Source organism: Heteronotia binoei, chromosome 3, assembly GCF_032191835.1.
Source record: "Heteronotia binoei isolate CCM8104 ecotype False Entrance Well chromosome 3, APGP_CSIRO_Hbin_v1, whole genome shotgun sequence".
Classification (NCBI taxonomy): Eukaryota; Metazoa; Chordata; class Lepidosauria; order Squamata; family Gekkonidae; genus Heteronotia; species Heteronotia binoei.
Window position 1 is genome coordinate 164,650,935 of NC_083225.1, and position 17,537 is coordinate 164,668,471.

The following is a 17,537-nucleotide window of genomic DNA, read 5'->3' on the forward strand; positions in this document are numbered from 1 at the left end:
GAATAAGTTATGGATGGCTCAAACAAGGAAACTTTATATCAATAGTCCTTAGGGTGAACTCTCTGAAACTGTTACATTGATGCTATATCACCTCAGTACACTTTGCAAGAATAAGTAACACAAGTAATTAAAAATGTTGGAGAAAGTGTAATCAGCAAGGCAATTATTTTCACATGTGGTGGTCATGCCCTAGAGTGTTTTGGGAGAAAATATTTTTAAAAATGGGAAATATTGCTCATCAAATTATTTATAGCACACCAGCATTAGCTGTGTTAACAGTCTGGAGGGAACAAAATGAAAAAGTGACACCTAAAGGATTAATAAGTTTATGTTGATGTCAGCCCATAGGATAATAGCATAAAGTTGGAAATCTGCAGAATTTTAACAATACATTTTTTGTATCTTGAGCTATGGCAAATAGCCATATCAGAAAAATTGACGTCAGCTTAGAGCAATCAAAGGTAAAGCCAAAATGTTGTCAGACTTTTTCAAAATTTGGCATGATTTTACCTTATTTGCAAATCAAAGAGGCACTCAACATCTGTCCAAGCTCATCCTCAAAACTGAGTATTAGTGCATAAAGTATTAGTACAGAACAATTCATAGGAAAATAACAATCCTTAAGGCCATCAGTACTCTCTCTCTCTCTCTCTCTGTTATACCTGTAAGATCCTTTTCCAAACATGCTGAATATTAAGCCCTCTGTCAATACTTTGATACAACAATATTTCTTTGTACTCTATTTTTCTTATCATCTTGTTTTTTTATGTTGATAATTTAGAAGATTCCTTTCTATATTTGCTTTTGTCTCATTTGTAGACTGTATTTCTCAGTTATTAAACTACACTATTTTCTCCTTTTTGGTACTTAATTTAAAACTAATACAATTTATATTTTAAAAAAGAGACTGGGTTTAGGATCTATAGTCCTGTTTGGGAGACAGAGGGCTGTGTATTGAAGTGATACATGTAAAATGTGTTGCTGTATTTTTTTTCTCCCTTCTTAGATGAAGTATTTAGAGGACATGATCCTGGACAAGCCACAAGCAGATCTGTGTCAGCAGCAGATGTAGTCTTATATGGAGTGAACCTTATTCTGCCTTTAATGTCCCAAGATCTATTAAAAGTAAGTACAGCTTGATACAGCCTTACAAATAGTAATCTTTCAAAGCCATTGGAAAGCTTTTAGCTCTTGTCTCCAGATACTGCTTTATGTCATTAAATATGACCTTAAATTTTATACTACCATCTACACCCATATGCCTGGCTGGGAAGGCCAACCCAATGAAGCCTCTCTCAAGCCTTCATCTCTTTCCTTCCTGAAGAAGAGGGCAATTCAGACAATAGCAACCAGAAACTCTTCAGCCTTCCTTGTTCTTCTGTGACATTAGAGCATCTTGGCCAGAGAAACTGCTCCACAATCCTTTATTTCCATTATGTATGTATGCGTGTGTGTGTGTGTGTGTGTTTGTGTGTTGCTTGTTAAGTTTGTAACTTTTCAACAATTTCTTTGAATTTCAAATCAGATTGGTTTTAACTATAAACCTTTCCCATGCTTTAAAGTATGTCAATGACTCTGCTCAGAGTACTTTTGCTGTCAGATAAGAGTTTAGTTTTTTCAATGGAAGCTCAAATATAATGGATTACTGGGGTGGGGATCCTATTGCCTCTTTCTACTTTATCCCACTGGGCTTTTGGAAATGAGACTCCTTTTAACAGAGTTTAATTTCTGTATTCATTGTATGAATGGTTGTTTAAAAGCAGTATACAAATAATGTGATTTAGTTTTTATTTTTAAACTATAGTTTTGAAAATAATGTTCTTAATGGCTTTCTTAGCATGTCAGTACTAACTTGCAGAGTTTAGAGTTATGTATAAATTAAAGATGTTGAAATATATAGAAAATAATAATTTAATTTTGCATAGCCCCCATTTTCATGGAGAATTGAATATTATTTTTCCATTTGGAGGAATACATTTGAAAAGCCTAATAAATTGCATTTTTCCTCTGCAGTTTCCATCACTGTGTAATCAGTACTACAAACTAATTACATTTATCTGTGAAATATTCCCTGAGAAGATTCCACAGCTTCCAGAAGACTTGTTTAAAAGCCTTATGTATTCATTAGAATTAGGGATGACATCGTATCCTTGTTTAACTTGTATGTGTAGGTTTTTACTAGTGAAGATGCTGAATAATCTAAGGGCTTCCTTATCCCATGTTAAACATTTCTATATACCTCTTATATCTCCTGAAGCATAATCTGAAATTTATTTTAATTATGTATTTGCATCCAACTACCGTTTTCTGAAAAAGCTAGTTCTGCCTTTCTCAAAATGTATTAGAACTACTCAAACTTGCATTAATATGTTGGTATCCAAGGTTGCTTCATCATTTAATTTTTCAGAGAATCTCATATAGTCTTCATTTGGCAGATCCTGAACTAGTCTTTGAAGACTCAACCTGGTGTTGTTTTTCTGTCAAGTTGTCAGTAAGTGGCTAATCTAGATGAGCAGCAGGTTTATGTGATAAATCTGATGCTATGCTGTGCCACATTACTACGTTTTTGTTTGTTTTGTTTTAATAAAACATTCAACTTGCTTACTACAGTGGCACATTGTGGGACAGACTGTTTTAGCCTAAGCTACTTCCTGACATGCTAACTTTCTTTGGATTTGAGTCCAGTGCCACCTTTAAGGCCAACAACATTTTATTCAAGGTATAAGCTTTTATGTGTAAGCACACTACTTCAGATGTGATGTGCTTTCTATCTGAAGAAGTGGGCTTGTACACAAAAGCTTATACCTTGAATAAAATTGTGTTGGTCTTAAAGATGCCACTGGACCCAAACTTCTTCCTGCTGCTTCAGACTCAGCTACCCACATGAATCTTTTTTTGGATTTGTTTGGTTTTGTTGGAAGATTTCAAATATCCTTCCTTGCCCCTTGTCTGAAGTGGTATAGTCAGGGCTTCTTTTTTAGCAGGAGTGTACAGGAACACAGTTTCGGCTGGCTTGGTGTCAAGGAGTGTGTGGCCTGATATGCAAATGAGTTCCTGCTGGGTTTTTTCTACACAAAAAGCCCTGAGTATAGTAGATTCATCATTTAGGCCTTGCTGCTTCTTTTAGTTCTAAACTCTTAAGTTTTCTATCACTGTGAAATAATGAGAGATGTGTTTGGAAAAAATCACAAAAGAAAAGCAAGAGAAATTTCAACAGCCTTCTGTCTAGTATGCAACCCCCTCAGAAGTTTTCTTGTTAATATTTTTACTGTGGCACTTTGAAAACTATGGTTGAACTATCTGACTTTGTTTCCAAAAGGAAAAAAAAATATTCCTTTAACATTTGTTAATCAGAATGAGTTCTGACGTTTGCCAGCTCTGTTTAGAAGCTTTGACGCCATTAGCTGAACAATGTGCAAAAGCACAGGAGACAGACTCTTCCCTCTTTTTAGCAACAAGGCACTTTCTTAAGGTAAGAACGTTCTGTATATTACTATTTTATATGCTATCTTCATTATCAAGGTTAGTTCAGTACCTAAGCTTCATTGGACAATGACTGTTCAGAATAAGATCATATCATCTTTCATAAATTGTAGCTTCCTGAGAGTATTCTCCATTGCATCCCATTAGTTAGATGGTTTTAATGTAATAATATATATAAGTGAACTGTAATATGTAATTTGTTATGTAACCAGTGTGCTTTTATTATTGTAATGTTTGTATTTTATGTTCTGCTTTGGTGGGGAGGGCGGGATAAAAATGTATTACTATTATTATTGCTAATTAACAACAAAGAAAGATACGTAGTCCATATAAAACTTTTTACATCTGGATGGTTAGTTCTGTGGTCAGGCATCTTGCAATTTTAAGTAAAACATTTTATGATGTGCTTTCTACAAATCTAAATCACTGAGGAAGGCCTCATGGCTGAAATGCTTTTGGTTTAGTTTATATATATTCTGTGTTACTTTTAATTGTATCTGTCATAAGAATGAAGAACCCTGCTGGATCAGAACAATAGTCCATCTAGTCCAGCATCCTGTCTCATAGGAAAGATGCTTGTGACCTCCCCATGTGTACAAATGCAATTTTACTAAAAAGGAGTTTTTTAATACTACAGGAAGGTACCTATATATGTAACAAAAATTTGATGCATTTTGATGCACAGTTTTTAATATTTGTAATTTTTTGTAATTGACTTCTATTTTACCATCTAAAAGGTTTTTCCCTCCTTTTTTCAACCTTTTTGGTTAGCTAGTCATACACAAGGTCATTTGTTCTCCCCTTGAAGTGTTAGTGCCAGTCTTTGCAGTGCTGAGTATTTTGCATTTCTCATGACCCAAATGCTACTCTGTGCACTTTAGGTGCATATGTCAAGGACCTTAGGGACAGAATCATGTGCCACCACACCCTATCATCTGACCTATGGGGGATCTGGCAGGGGATTATGTAGTGTTGCAGGGGGCAGTGGGTAAGCGGTATGTGTGAGTGGCTGTGCATGCAGTCAACATCTGGAACTATACCATGGCTCGTGAGGGGGGCACTTTGCCTTTCCCATTGAATTGGGCACCTATGGCCTACTGTTTTTTGCTGGTGAAACTTTACATTGGTTGTGAGGGGTATTCCTGGGCTGGAGGCTTAAGAAGCCAACTAATTTCTGCCATGTTCCAGGAATGTCTTTTGTTGTATCAGCATGATGAGTGCACCAGCATATTTTCAGAAGCTGGCTACAGCGGGGGCTTACTGGTGGCCAGCCAATGCTATGCTGTTTCAGAGGACTATGCTAGCATAACTCTGGAATATAAAGGCATAACTCCAAAAATGCCAATGTAAGGTTTTGTTGGCTTTTTGAGTGCTTTCAGCCCCATTCTCCTCCATTGTATTGTAATAAAATTTAGTTGCAAATTTGATCAGATAAAATCTAACTTGGTATGCTTTTTGGATATGTACATATATCACAATAGGTAGCATATAGTAAGAAGCATTTCCCTAGGGTTTAGATTGGGATGCCTCTTCTAAGATGGTGTCTTTTGCACAATATTTTTGTAAGATTTTTTAAAAATGTATATGCTGCCCAATTAATTGAGGATACCTTTTAATGGATCATGTCTTTAACTGTATAGCTTAGCCAATTAATCTATTAAACATTGCTGCCCAAATTATCAGCTAGCACCTATCATTTATTTTTACAATCAAATAAAGTTGCCCGAATTATCAGCTAGCACCTATCATTTATTTTTGCAATCAAATAAAGTTGATTCTATCTTTACAAGGAACCAAACTGTTACTTAAAATGCAGTGGAAAGTATTTAACTAATATGATAATTTGATTTCAACTACCACTTTCCACTTAGATATGGGTTTTTTTTTGTAATTTCAGATGGTCTTTGATATGCTTGTATTGCAAAAGCACAATACGGAGATGACAGCTGCAGCAGGTGAAGCATTTTACACATTAGTATGCTTGCATCAGGTAGGCTACTTTTTATATTATTACACCTTGCAAAAACCATTTATCAGTAACTAAGCCCCATGGTGCAGAGTGGTAAAGCTGCAGTGCTGCAGTCAGAGCCTTCTGCTCACGACCCGAATTCGATCCCAGCGGAAGCTGGTTCAGGTAGCCGGCTCCAGGTTTACTCAGCCTTCCATCCTTCCGAGGTTGGTAAAATGAGTACCCAGCTTGCTGGGAGGAAAATGTAGATGACTGGGGAAGGCAATGGCAAACCACCCCATAAAAAGTCTGCCGTGAAAACGTTGTGAAAGCAACGTCACCAGAGTAAAAAATGGCTGGTGCTTTACCTTTTTTAAGCACTAAAATATATCAGGTTAGTAATGTGAACTGCAGTAATAGCTGGTATTCTAGTTTTTACCAGTAATGTTCAATAAACACGTCCATCCAGAATAGCTCATTCTTCTAGAACTCAGAGGAGCTTGAATTTTAAATGTCTCTACAAGGGAAAGGATGGGTAGCAGGTGTTTGTCCCTGTTTCCCTTTCAGCAGTAGTTTCTCCCGCCTATTGAAATATTGATCATGAGGGTCTCCTAATCTTCAAGGAATGGACTGTATTAGCAGGGATTAAGAGCTGCCCCCCATGTGTACAGAAGTGTCAGATATTCCTCTGAATCATTAGTGTAGCAAGCTATTATCTGGCTGACCTTTGACACCTGACAAGTAAGATAACACCAGTTTCCCTTAAACGGCCACCATAAGTATAACTAAGATAAAATATGTGAAGTTGTTTGAAATTTGAAACTAACTATATAAATGCTTCATTATATATTAGCAGCATGTGCTGTATATTGGTTTGGACCCAGACAAAACTTGCAATTTCATGTCATTCCCCAGCAAAATGACTTCTCTGCAAAATGCTGCTCCTTGGAGACCAGTGTGTGGAGGGTGGGGAGGCAGTAAAGTTCCTTTCTTCTATTGGAAAATTTAGTTTGGATGCAACCCATTTTGTCATATTGAAAATAGAACTCCTTTTCCTCACAGGCTGAATATTCCGAATTAGTTGAAACATTATTATCAAGCCAACAAGATCCCATCATTTACCAGCGGTTAGCAGATGCCTTCAACAAGCTTACTGCGAGCAGCACTCCGCCTACGCTGGACCGTAAGCAGAAGATGGCCTTCGTCAAAAGTTTAGAAGATTTTATGTCAAATGTTGGTGGACTCCTCTGTGTAAAATAAAACACCAGAACTGTATGCCTAACTTAGACCCTTTCTGCAAAATGCACTGAGAAATGCTGAAAGCTGACTTAATCTTAATGCCTGTTTCTGGAGTTTTTTTCTCAGCCATCCTAAGATTTTAGAGAGCCTGGAAGTTTTGGTATAGCAGAGTGGAATAGGAGAGGACAGCTTTAAAATCAGCTTCTGCTAATGTATTTTAGCCACAGTCTTGTCATACCTTTCTATGTTGTACAGAATAAACAGAAACTGAAATCTTACAAAGAATTCCACAAGTGCATACAGACGGGCACAGTTAAAAACAAGAACCAGTGCCTTGCCCCAAATGGCCCTCAAATAGTGACCATTCGGACTTTGAAAAGATTGTTTTTTTGTTGCTATATACCCTTCTAGTGTGTGGTGTAAGCACATACAGAACTGTAAAACAATTCTAAGCTTTATTTTTTTCCTCTGAAAATGGAGTGTGTGATCCAGAAGAAGAAGAAAAAGAAAACCACCAAATGATATTTTTTAACTTGGATTTAGTTTTTTGGGCTTTTGTTTTTGTTTTTACATCAACCTGGTGTTGCATGTTTTTGTGTAATACAAGTTTCTACATTATATGCTGCTGCCTAAAGTTCAGAAAGAAAAAAGGTGTATATTTTTGTTTCCCCTGAAATGAACTTTAGGATCTGTAGCCATTTCATTGCCTTAATTTAAAAACAAATAAACATGTTAGGTGAGAAATCTAAGGCAAGGTTTGGGTCTTCAGAACTGGTCTAGAATCTTGGCATTAAGCTGCTGTGTATCTGTTTGCAGCCCTTCTTTATGTTGCAAGTATTATGTCAATATGAGTGTAACAGAAAAGTTCATGTGTAGTTTTATTTTCAGTATCTCTTGATTTATGCCCAGGTCATGCACAACTGATGTGTATTTCTAGACTGAACTGTTTGCTGAAGCAATAATGATTCAAAAGGTGTAAATTATTGATTTATACGATTTTTTTTTAAATGTTGGGGCATTGGATGCAATGGCTAGACTGTGGGTGTCAAACTCTTCTAGCCAAGGCCATGCACATTTTGATTTTAAGATCCAGAATCCTGAACTGGGGTCTGATGTCTTACCACCATGGTCAGATCTGCGGTGCTGTCTTCTGCTGCTCTGATCCCACTTGTTAAATGTGTTAGCACTTTAAAGATTACCTGTATGGTTTCATCCTGCATCCACCAAATAGGAGGCTGCAGTGGGAACAAAGTGGCAGGAACTCAAGAATATGGAAGCAGGGAATTTTCTATTAATTACAAGCCAAACTAAACCAACACAAATGTATATGCTGCTGGTTAAACTGAACCATTTTTGATGAAGGAAGGGGATAATTTGTCTCCCAGGCCTTGAGCTTCATACCCCTGCAAGATTTGTGTTATTGGATATTTTCCAAGTGATGGTTTTTACATTTTATATTGGGGGGAATATATAAAACATTAACCTTTTCAGTGCTGTGAGTAGCATCATGTTTGCAATTCCGTGCCATCCTTCAGCTGTTCATCTCAAAATGTAATTTCACTACCTAGAATTGTATATGATATGAAATCTTTAGCACTATGGAGTGCTGTAAGGGTCCAAAACCTAACTTCTTTAATTCCTTCTTGATAAGCCATGAACCCAGAAGAGCAGGATATGTCACTGATTCTGTTTGAGGGGGGAAAACAACTTTCTCTAAACGTTCAGCCTTACCATAAAATAAAGACTGGCTGGAACAAGTTGTCTCCTTGGAATAAAGTATCTGAAAAGCTCATAAGAGTAAGGTTCAATTCAGATGTCATGACTTTTATCAGGAATGTGCTCCGTGCTCGCATGCGCCTTTCTTCCCTTGCACACTCCTTCCAGTTCTGGGTAGTAACAGTTTGCTGTGACATTCTAATTGGTCAGATGTATGTAATTATCTCAAACTATAGCTTGCCACCAAACCAGAATGGTAAATTGTGGTTTGAAGCAGGAGCCTTAAGTTCCCAGTGGCCAAAATCCTGGTTTGGCCATGACATCTAAACAGAGCCTTAAATCTCTCTCATCTGTTAATATTGCTTCTCTCCCATCTGTTAATATTGCTTCTGCAATTTCTAAGATGGTGTTAGTGATACATACATATAGAATGAGGAAATGTCTCTTGTAAATTCTTGATTTCTGTTTAAAAGTTTGGTTCCTGTTGCTCCAACAGAGCCACTCATAGTCTAATTATGGGAAATTCTAAGAGTAAAATTATTTGATATTCATTTGGCTTCTGTGGACAATGGCTTTAAAATGCCATCAATTGTGTTAAAGATTGTTATTATTAGAAAAATGGGTAACTCTGTAGCCTCTGTTTCGTATAACAGAGCACCCATATAACAGTTTGAGGTATAACTGAATCAGTTGTTTTCACAGATATTGTGTACAATGGTTCCAGTTTATAAAAAGAGTGCTTAAAATTGGTACCACATGAATCTCTGATTCAGGCAACATGACAGTCATTTCAAGAAAACGATTAAAATTTGCATGATCTTGCTTCATGTGTAATATATCTGCAATACAGTAAATGAATCTTGTCCAAAAACTCCTCCTAGCAGGATTGGGGAGGATTCTGTTACAAGCTGCTGTTGTACAACTTGTCTGTTTAAGATGAATGGGCTCTTTACACAACAGCAGTTGGGTTGATAGTAAAATTGAGTTGTCAAGGATTATTTGCAAAAAAAATTAAAATTTGCTTCCTCATTTGAAATGTATATTATATTAAGGGAACTCTGTCAGTACATTTTTATCTGAAAACTTTGTAACTGTTCGTAATATCTGAGAAGGTTCACTTTCTTTCCTGTCTTTGTATTTTTCAAAAAAATATGAATAACATTTGATCTTTTCCTTTCCCGTGCAACATTTCCAGATGTCACATTATCTATGTTCATCTTCTGAATGTCATTGTTTTTAACAATTTCAGAGATACCACAGTAGCTCTGGAAGCCAGTATTGGTGCTTATGTACCTTCACCACACTGGAGAGCTTTTCATTACTTGACTATATCCTTTTTTTAAAGCAATCTTTAATGGAAGATTATGTTTTTCTGTTAGTGAGGGCACAAAGAAAGCCCATGGAAGTCAATAAAAACCACAGTTCATTTTATCAGGCTTTGAATTAAGCCTTGTGATATTTTTGAGATACTGGTATACTAATGTAACAGAACTGAATTTTGAATAATTACTGAAAGGTCAAAACACTTTGAGTATTTTTTTTTTTGTTAATCTGGAATGCAAATCACAATTGTACAATTACAACATTTTCTCAAATGTGGTTATTTCATACAGTAAACAGCTTCCACTGGATGCCTGTTTCAGCATGTCATTCCCACTTCTGCTAATCTACATTCAGGGTTTGGGGCAACTTTCCAAATTGCTATGGCTTGATTCTACTAATAGCTATATATTATATATTTAAAGAAACTTAAACCTGAAAAAAATCTGCTATTGCAGAAAAGGTCAAGAGCTTTTAATCCAAGATGCTATCTGGATCATGCAGAGCACTTACTATCTAAAAGAAATACACAGTAGGCTAGGCTGATTTTTTTTTTCTTGTATAGGATTTTTACCATTTAGTACTAGAAATAGGAATTTTTTTAAAAAATCATATTACCAAACTTAATCTGGGGTGAAAAGTTTGCCAGCATTCATGCAATGCCTAAATGCAAATATTGAGCTTTGATGAGAAAAAATCTGCTTCACACATATACTAGTGTTCATGCACGCTCAACTGTGAAGAATAAGTTATTTAAAACCTTGTAATATGTTTAGAATTCAGAATGTTCAGTGTGCTATCTAGTGTTTGAGAGTTAATTGACCACAGTAGAATCTGAAATAAATTGAAGATATGCTGGATCAGCTAGTCCATATCTGTACCATCATACTAAAGTTAGATACAGTAATCATACTATGCTCATATAATAGTATCATTCATCACTCCTGCATTGGAGCATTGATTTTGTGCATACCAGGAAGTGATAATTAGAGCAAAAGTAACCAACAGTTAAAGAAAATCCCCTTTGTGGTCAAGGTTATTTGTAACTGAAGAATAATAGTAACTCAGCAGTTTCTTCTTGCATTCTGAATAATTCTATAGAAAATGTATACATTTTGTTGAGTGGGCAGCTGGTTTCTACCGACACTCATTTCACCTCAAGTGCTTGTTTTGAGATCAGCACTCATATATTGCAAATTTTCTGTGAACACACACAAAAATACAAGTAAAACTTTTTTAAGTGTAACATAATAGCTTGAAGGTCCTGAATGTCTGTAGGATACAAATCTCCAAACATAACTTTAAACAAGCTATTTCAAGTCAACATTGCCTGAACAAAATAGTTATTTGCTCTGAATCTGCACAAGAATTCAGATATCCCACTGAACACTAGACTAACTAAAGTACTGCTATGGACAAATTGCAATGATTTCAGGAAGCCATTGGCTATGTAATAAAGCTACCCCCCCTCCCGAATGCTGTTTTTTTTTAAAAAAAATAATAATTTCGGTCATGTATAATTGTTCCTCTTGTTTTACCTGCAGCCTAAATAAACTGGCTTTCTAAGCTTTATAATACAGATACAAAACCACTTTTTGGGTACCAAGACTACTTCATGTACCACAAGAGTACTGATCCATCTGCTCATAGTAACATCATAGAGCATTTTTCATGGGAAATGGCAATGAGTGAACAATTAATATTGAAATGGCATTGGAGGAGGTAAGAAGACTGTATTTTGCCATTTTGGTTTCCTTTTAAAAAGCCAATTTTGGGAACAAGGAATTAGGTTAATCTTGCCCACCTGAATTTTATTTTCAAACTATTGTGATACAATTGATTTTTCTAAAGATTGTACCTTTCCAAATGGTACAGGTGTTTCTCAAATAATCTGGGGGACTTGAATATCATTTAGAAGCTCTGGAGTTTTGGCAGTCAATATGTTCTCCTTTGCTCATTCTATTTTTCAAAATACTTCTGCACTGAAAGTATAATCGCACACAGCACTAGCAATGGTGACTTGCTTCATATCTTGACTAAATATATCTTTTCTCTTACTGGCTTGATTGTCACTGTAGATTTCATATTGGTCCAGGAATTGAAAACATTTCTTTATAGAACAATACCTGAAAGAAAGTAAAAGGTTGAAAGTATCAATTTCTCCAAGAACCTTTGAAGACATTTACCCTCTTTGCTTTATGAGATCTGGAATAAACTGTGATTATTTTTGTATACAAAGCCTTCACACGTTTTTGTGTAAATTGACTTTTTTGTCCTAATGTACTAATGAACCTTGTCCTAAGGTTCTTAATTTGCTTTTTTGTTATTGAGAAATCTGAGACCTCTAATATTCAAGTGAAGTGATTTAAACAAAAACATAAATGGAAAGCAGTAGGAAAAGGGAAAAGTTTCTAATTTTTCATCACATTAATCCTAACTGAATAATAAAATATCAGGGTATTGATTTAATTGACAGTGTGACTTTTTAGAAAACAAGAGTAATTGTGTTGAATTGCCTTTGAATCTTGCAGCATCACAATCCTGGTGCTTCAATATGTGCAGTTCAATATTTATCTTTTGGGGCATTTGATGAGATAACTCAATGCAGTAGTCACATTTTCTATTGCAGATATATAAAGTACAGATATGGATTCTTTCCTAATTTATTCCTAGTAGTTCTTTCCACAATAATATTTGAATTTCTGTATCTGACTCTACTGTGCATTGCACTACCATTCACCAAAAATGGGCTAGTAGAAGAGGTCTGCATTCTCGGCTGCAAAGCAGTTGGTTAGTGTGAAACATTTTAGGGACTGCTTACTGCATTGCAAGACTACACTACAAACATCTTAATTTCTCTCATTCTTGCAGTAATCCTACAACATAATTTTGTAAATCAGTCAGATGTGCTACTGCGAAACTTTGCAACTGGGGTGGGAAGAGATCTCCAACTATCCCATCTGTTCAATTTAAAATATTGTCTACTGTGCATTTTTCTTGGTGTGTTCCAGTACCTTTAAGCAGCAATTTGCTACTGTGAACTGTTGCTGTATTCATGAGAAACATCTTAGGAAGATCTGTCAAGATCACCAGTGCAACGAATGCTGACGTTCTGCTATCCTGATGAAAGATTGTTTTGCTGAAATACTCTTGGACTGCCTTCAGGCTTTTAATGCACTTTTACAACTTTGTGGCTGTTGGAAATGAATTGTCTTGCAAATGTTTTTATAAACACATATTAAAAGTAGCTCTGTCTCAGGAAAGAAAGTTACAATAAATACCTGCCTCTTATTTTGAGTTCGTGATGCTCATCCATAATTTTTATGGTTGCCAGATCATATTTAAGTGGACCCCAGGACTATAACCTTTTTGATTGCTTGTTTAATCTGAAAAAGAAGCAAAGCCCTGCTTTAATTTTTGTTTTTAATGTTAATATTTATGTTTGGTTCTCTCCACAATTTAGAACATAAGAACAAGTCTTGGAGAAGTCTTAAGATATCCATTTTTCTTGGCAAAATCTGTTGTTCAAATTGTTATTCTTCCAGTTTCTTGTAATAGCAGACTACTACTAGAATATGGAAGGGATGATGTAAATGTAATTTGTACCAATTTTGGTACAGTCAGGATATTGTATATATGGGCTCATTGGGAATCGTGCATTACTCTAGTGTTACAAACCAAGACCATGTTGGACTACTTCCACCCATGAGTGCTCTGATGTAATTAAAGACCTGTATTAGGTGACCAGTTTGCCAGCTCAACAACATGTACCTGCAACATTACTGTGGCTTTACTAAGAGTCAGTTCAGTGTGGTGGTTTAAGAACGGAGGACTATAGTCTTGAGAACCAGGTTTTATTCCCCAGTCCTCCACATCAAGCCAGCTGGGTGACCTTGGGTATTCTTAACACCTGGGATAGGCTACTGTTGATGGTGAAGAACCCTAAAATATCCACTATTATCCTGAATTCAAATGTGCATATTTTACTTATGTAGACTTGCTATACAATTAAATAACAGTCACTGCTTTAGAATAGGGCAATCAATGAGCACTTTAAAGGAGGCAGCCGGGCTATTCATGAGGAAGTGGAGTGTCTCCAGTATTAATCTGCAGGCTCTAGATACAGAAGAGATTATTAAAAACACTAAACTCATGCATTCTGAAGCAGAGACGGATCAGGGTAGGAATCCCTTGTTTCTACCGCAAGTGTACTTTTTAGTAGAGAGCTTGATGACCTTTTCTGTCTCTAACTTGTACCATCCAGCATCACCACCATTAATGGTTTCTTCGAACATCAGCCTCCTGTAGTTGGAAAATAGCTAGTGGATTAATAGTTATTTCTATACATCTAACATGATTTGATGCATATGAACTCTTACCAGAGAAGGGAAAATGTTCGAAAGGCTCACATCCAAAGAACCAAACTACATGTTTCTTTTTAAATTAGAAATATTTGTGTACTACTTCTGTACCAAGGAGCTTGAAGATACTGATAATAAAAATAACATCACTATAATCAATAACAAAAGATCCAGTTCATCAGAACTACTAACCAAATTTTAAAACTACAGCAGCAATAACAGCAAAACTAACAGAGAACAGCCACCGGAAATCCTAAGTAACAAAACATTAGTTGTGTGCCTGAAAGGCTGTTTCTCAAATAACAGCCTTATGCCACATACTGAGATGTTTCTGAAACTGAGGAAACTTTCAAAAGCAGTTTGTGCTAAGGGCTGAAGTCTTGCTTTTGGAAGCAAAAAGTCTCTCCGGACAATGCAAACTTTTTAGACTCTGGCTGATCTTACCAAGAAAACAAAAGACTGCATTAGGATCAGGGTACCTACATTTGAACTGCTCTTGATAACTGGAATAATTTTGTTTGATAATATATGGATTTCAAATTGTGATTAGCTCAATTAGTATGCAGATTTTTGAAAGTCCCTTCAAATCTTGTTTTCAAAGATAGAGCTTTTTTCTGTCCCTTAAAATTCAAACCTTGCTTATATTAAAGATATTCCAAGCAGGACTTTTTTGTAGAAAAAGCCCAGCAGGAACTCTTTAGTATGCTAGACCATGCCTCTGACATCATTTGCATGCTAGGCCACTCCTCTAGCATCACCATTTGCATGCTAGGCCACACCTCTGACATCAGGGCTTTTTTGTAAAAAAGCCCAGCAGAAACTCATTAGCATATTGGGCCACACCCCCTGATGTCACTGGAAGTATAAACCATATAACAATAAATGCTCTCATTCATGGGCTCAGGGCTTTACAAACAAAATGTCTTCAGGGCAGAATATAGCCTACCTTGAGTCTGACGTGCAGGACACCTATTTAAAGGGTGGGGATGAGGAGTGTGGTTTGTGTGTATGAAAAATAGGCCTCTGGATCTGAAGAACAATCTGGCCAGACTAATTGGTGGAGGTCCTCCTTGGAGACAACTGTGTGGCTATTCAATCTCAGTAATCTTTCCTCCCAGGGCTGTTTCACATGGGCACTTTTATCACTTAATTTGTCTATTCCTATGCACACACGCTTACATGTGCCGCATCTAACCCAACAGAGAAGTCTGGGAGAAAAGAATGAAGATACCAGGGAAAGCAGAGGATTGTGTTGACTATCCTTGTATGATTCTGCATAGGCCAATCACACCAAGCATAATTAATAGCTTCAAAACAGGCCATTAAATGTTACACCATCAAAAAAATCACTGTTAATTTGAAAATCATACTGCCATCACATTGTGCTTTAACAAGAAGATGCAACACACCAGCAGAGGTCATCCAACAAATAATGTTAGTAGTATTAGCAGATTCATTTCTAGCCTGCCTTCCTCACTGAGACACAGGGCAGAATACAACAATTAAAAGCAATTTAATCAAATAGCAAGGGTCTCCAATAAACAATTGGTTTAGGATTATAAATTCCAATAAACAATGCATTAGGACCAGGATTACAAAAATTGGAAAACGATGCAAACGAATGACTTGACAAAGTGGGGGAGGGACGGTGGCTCAGTGGTAGAGCATCTGCTTGGTAAGCAGAAGGTCCCAGGTTCAATCCCTGGTATCTCCAAAAAAAAAAAGGTCCAGGCAAAGAGGTGTGAAAAACCTCAGTTTGAGACCCTGGAGAGCTGCTGCCAGTCTGAGAAGACAATACTGACTTTGATGGACCAAGGGTCTGATTCAGTATAAGGCAGCTTCATATGTTCATATGTTCAAGTAACGGGAACAGTCTAAAGCATGGCATAAAAGTCCTGCCAAAAGTGAAGCCTTTTTAACTAATTTCAGTAGGAAAGATAAACCCACTCATTCTTCACTTCCTCCCCAAACCAAAAAGCACAACGTTTCAGCAGTGAGGTAAAGGGCAACCGATAACTATCTGAAGAAATGTGCATGCACATGAAAGCTTATACCCAGAATTAAACTTAGTTGGCCTTAAAGATGCTGCTGGATTCAAACTTTGTTCTATTGTTTAAGAAAGCATTCTAAAAAACAGAATGGGCCCCTGATCTAGTTCTGTCCCTACCCCCTAACATGATTTCTCTTGTATGTTTACTTTCTAGCAACAAAGGCAAGCAAGAACATATTTAGGGTGGGTGGGGGATAATTAAGTTTAGGTCTCCTTCTCCACTCACATAGCCAGCCAGACATTAAAAAAACACACACACACAGAGCAAGATTTTCTCCTGAGTAGTCTGCATAGCATCAAAGAACAGTAAAAACAAATCCATCTTAGTTATATTTTTTCAATATTACACTAACACGGAAGGGGGGTGGGCTTTCCTTGGTACCTTCCTTCTTTTAAAGGCTGAAAATAAACCAATGTGTTTTTCAGTTCTACACTAACTTAAGGGGGGGGGAATATTACCATTTAAGGAAAGGAAAGGTCCCCTGTGCAAGCACCAGTCGTTTCCGACTGACGTTGTTTTCACGGCAGACTTTTTACGGGGTGGTTTGCCATTCCCCCAGCTTGCTGGGGGGAAACTAGTGTAGATGACTGAGGAAGGCAATGGCAAACCACCCCGTAAAAAAAAGTCTGCTGTGAAAACGATGTGAAAGCAATGTCACCCCAGAGTCGGAAACGACTGGTGCTTGCACAGAGGACCTTTCCTTTTTCCTTGCCATTACATTTAAACAAAAGCACAATAAAGAACTGTAACCACTCACAAAGCTCCAAGCCTACCAAATAGCCAGCACAGAGATGATCACTCTTGACGTTTGATTGGAGTTGGCTACATGGCGCAAAACTAAACCAGACCAGTCTCTTAAGACAGACCGATTTTTTTCCCCATGGAGCATTTACATTTCTTATTACAGCAATAAAAGCTTGCATTCCGTGAAAAGGAACACTCTGCATTCCCTCTCCCACTGCACCACCATCCTCGCTGGGGGAGGAGAGAAAAAAAAGACTAGATCAAAGGCTGTGACTTTGGAAGCAAAGGAGATTTGTTGCCTGGTGCCACTTAATAAATACTTTTAAAAATGTGATCACAGTAGCTGAAATGAAGGAGGGCAAGTGTCATGGGGGGGGCGGGAATTGGAAGACTCTCCTAACCGCTGGTTTGTTGGGCTAGTTAGGGCAACAAAGATGAGAGAGAGCATGCATACAGATAGGAGTCCTGAGCTGACGGGGCTGTTCTTTCTCTCTCCCACCCGCGCTCTACCTCTTCCTGGGCCATTCTCTGGAGTTGTTGCCAAGGAGAGACCTGGACAAGCTGCCCCCGGCCAGCTCCTCTCACCTTCTCCTCCCTACCAGGCAGAGTTAAGAGACAGCTTCCCAGGCAGGCTGGCGGCAGGAGGACCCAATGAGAAGCACAGGCATTGGCACA

At 37.2% G+C, this 17,537-nt stretch overlaps 1 protein-coding gene across 1 annotated transcript in view; it reads left to right on the forward strand.

Moving 5' to 3' along the window:
• XPO4 (exportin 4) overlaps window positions 1–9,829 on the forward strand; it is an 85,636-nt gene extending 75,807 nt beyond the window's left edge. Inside the window, exons 19-23 of the mRNA XM_060234812.1 lie at window positions 1,007–1,125; window positions 2,014–2,144; window positions 3,355–3,472; window positions 5,381–5,473; window positions 6,494–9,829. Of these exons, the coding sequence (XP_060090795.1) occupies window positions 1,007–1,125; window positions 2,014–2,144; window positions 3,355–3,472; window positions 5,381–5,473; window positions 6,494–6,691 (659 nt within the window). The 3' untranslated portion in view covers window positions 6,692–9,829. The remainder of the gene's footprint in view (window positions 1–1,006; window positions 1,126–2,013; window positions 2,145–3,354; window positions 3,473–5,380; window positions 5,474–6,493) is intronic.
• The last annotated feature ends 7,708 nt before the right edge of the window (window positions 9,830–17,537 follow it).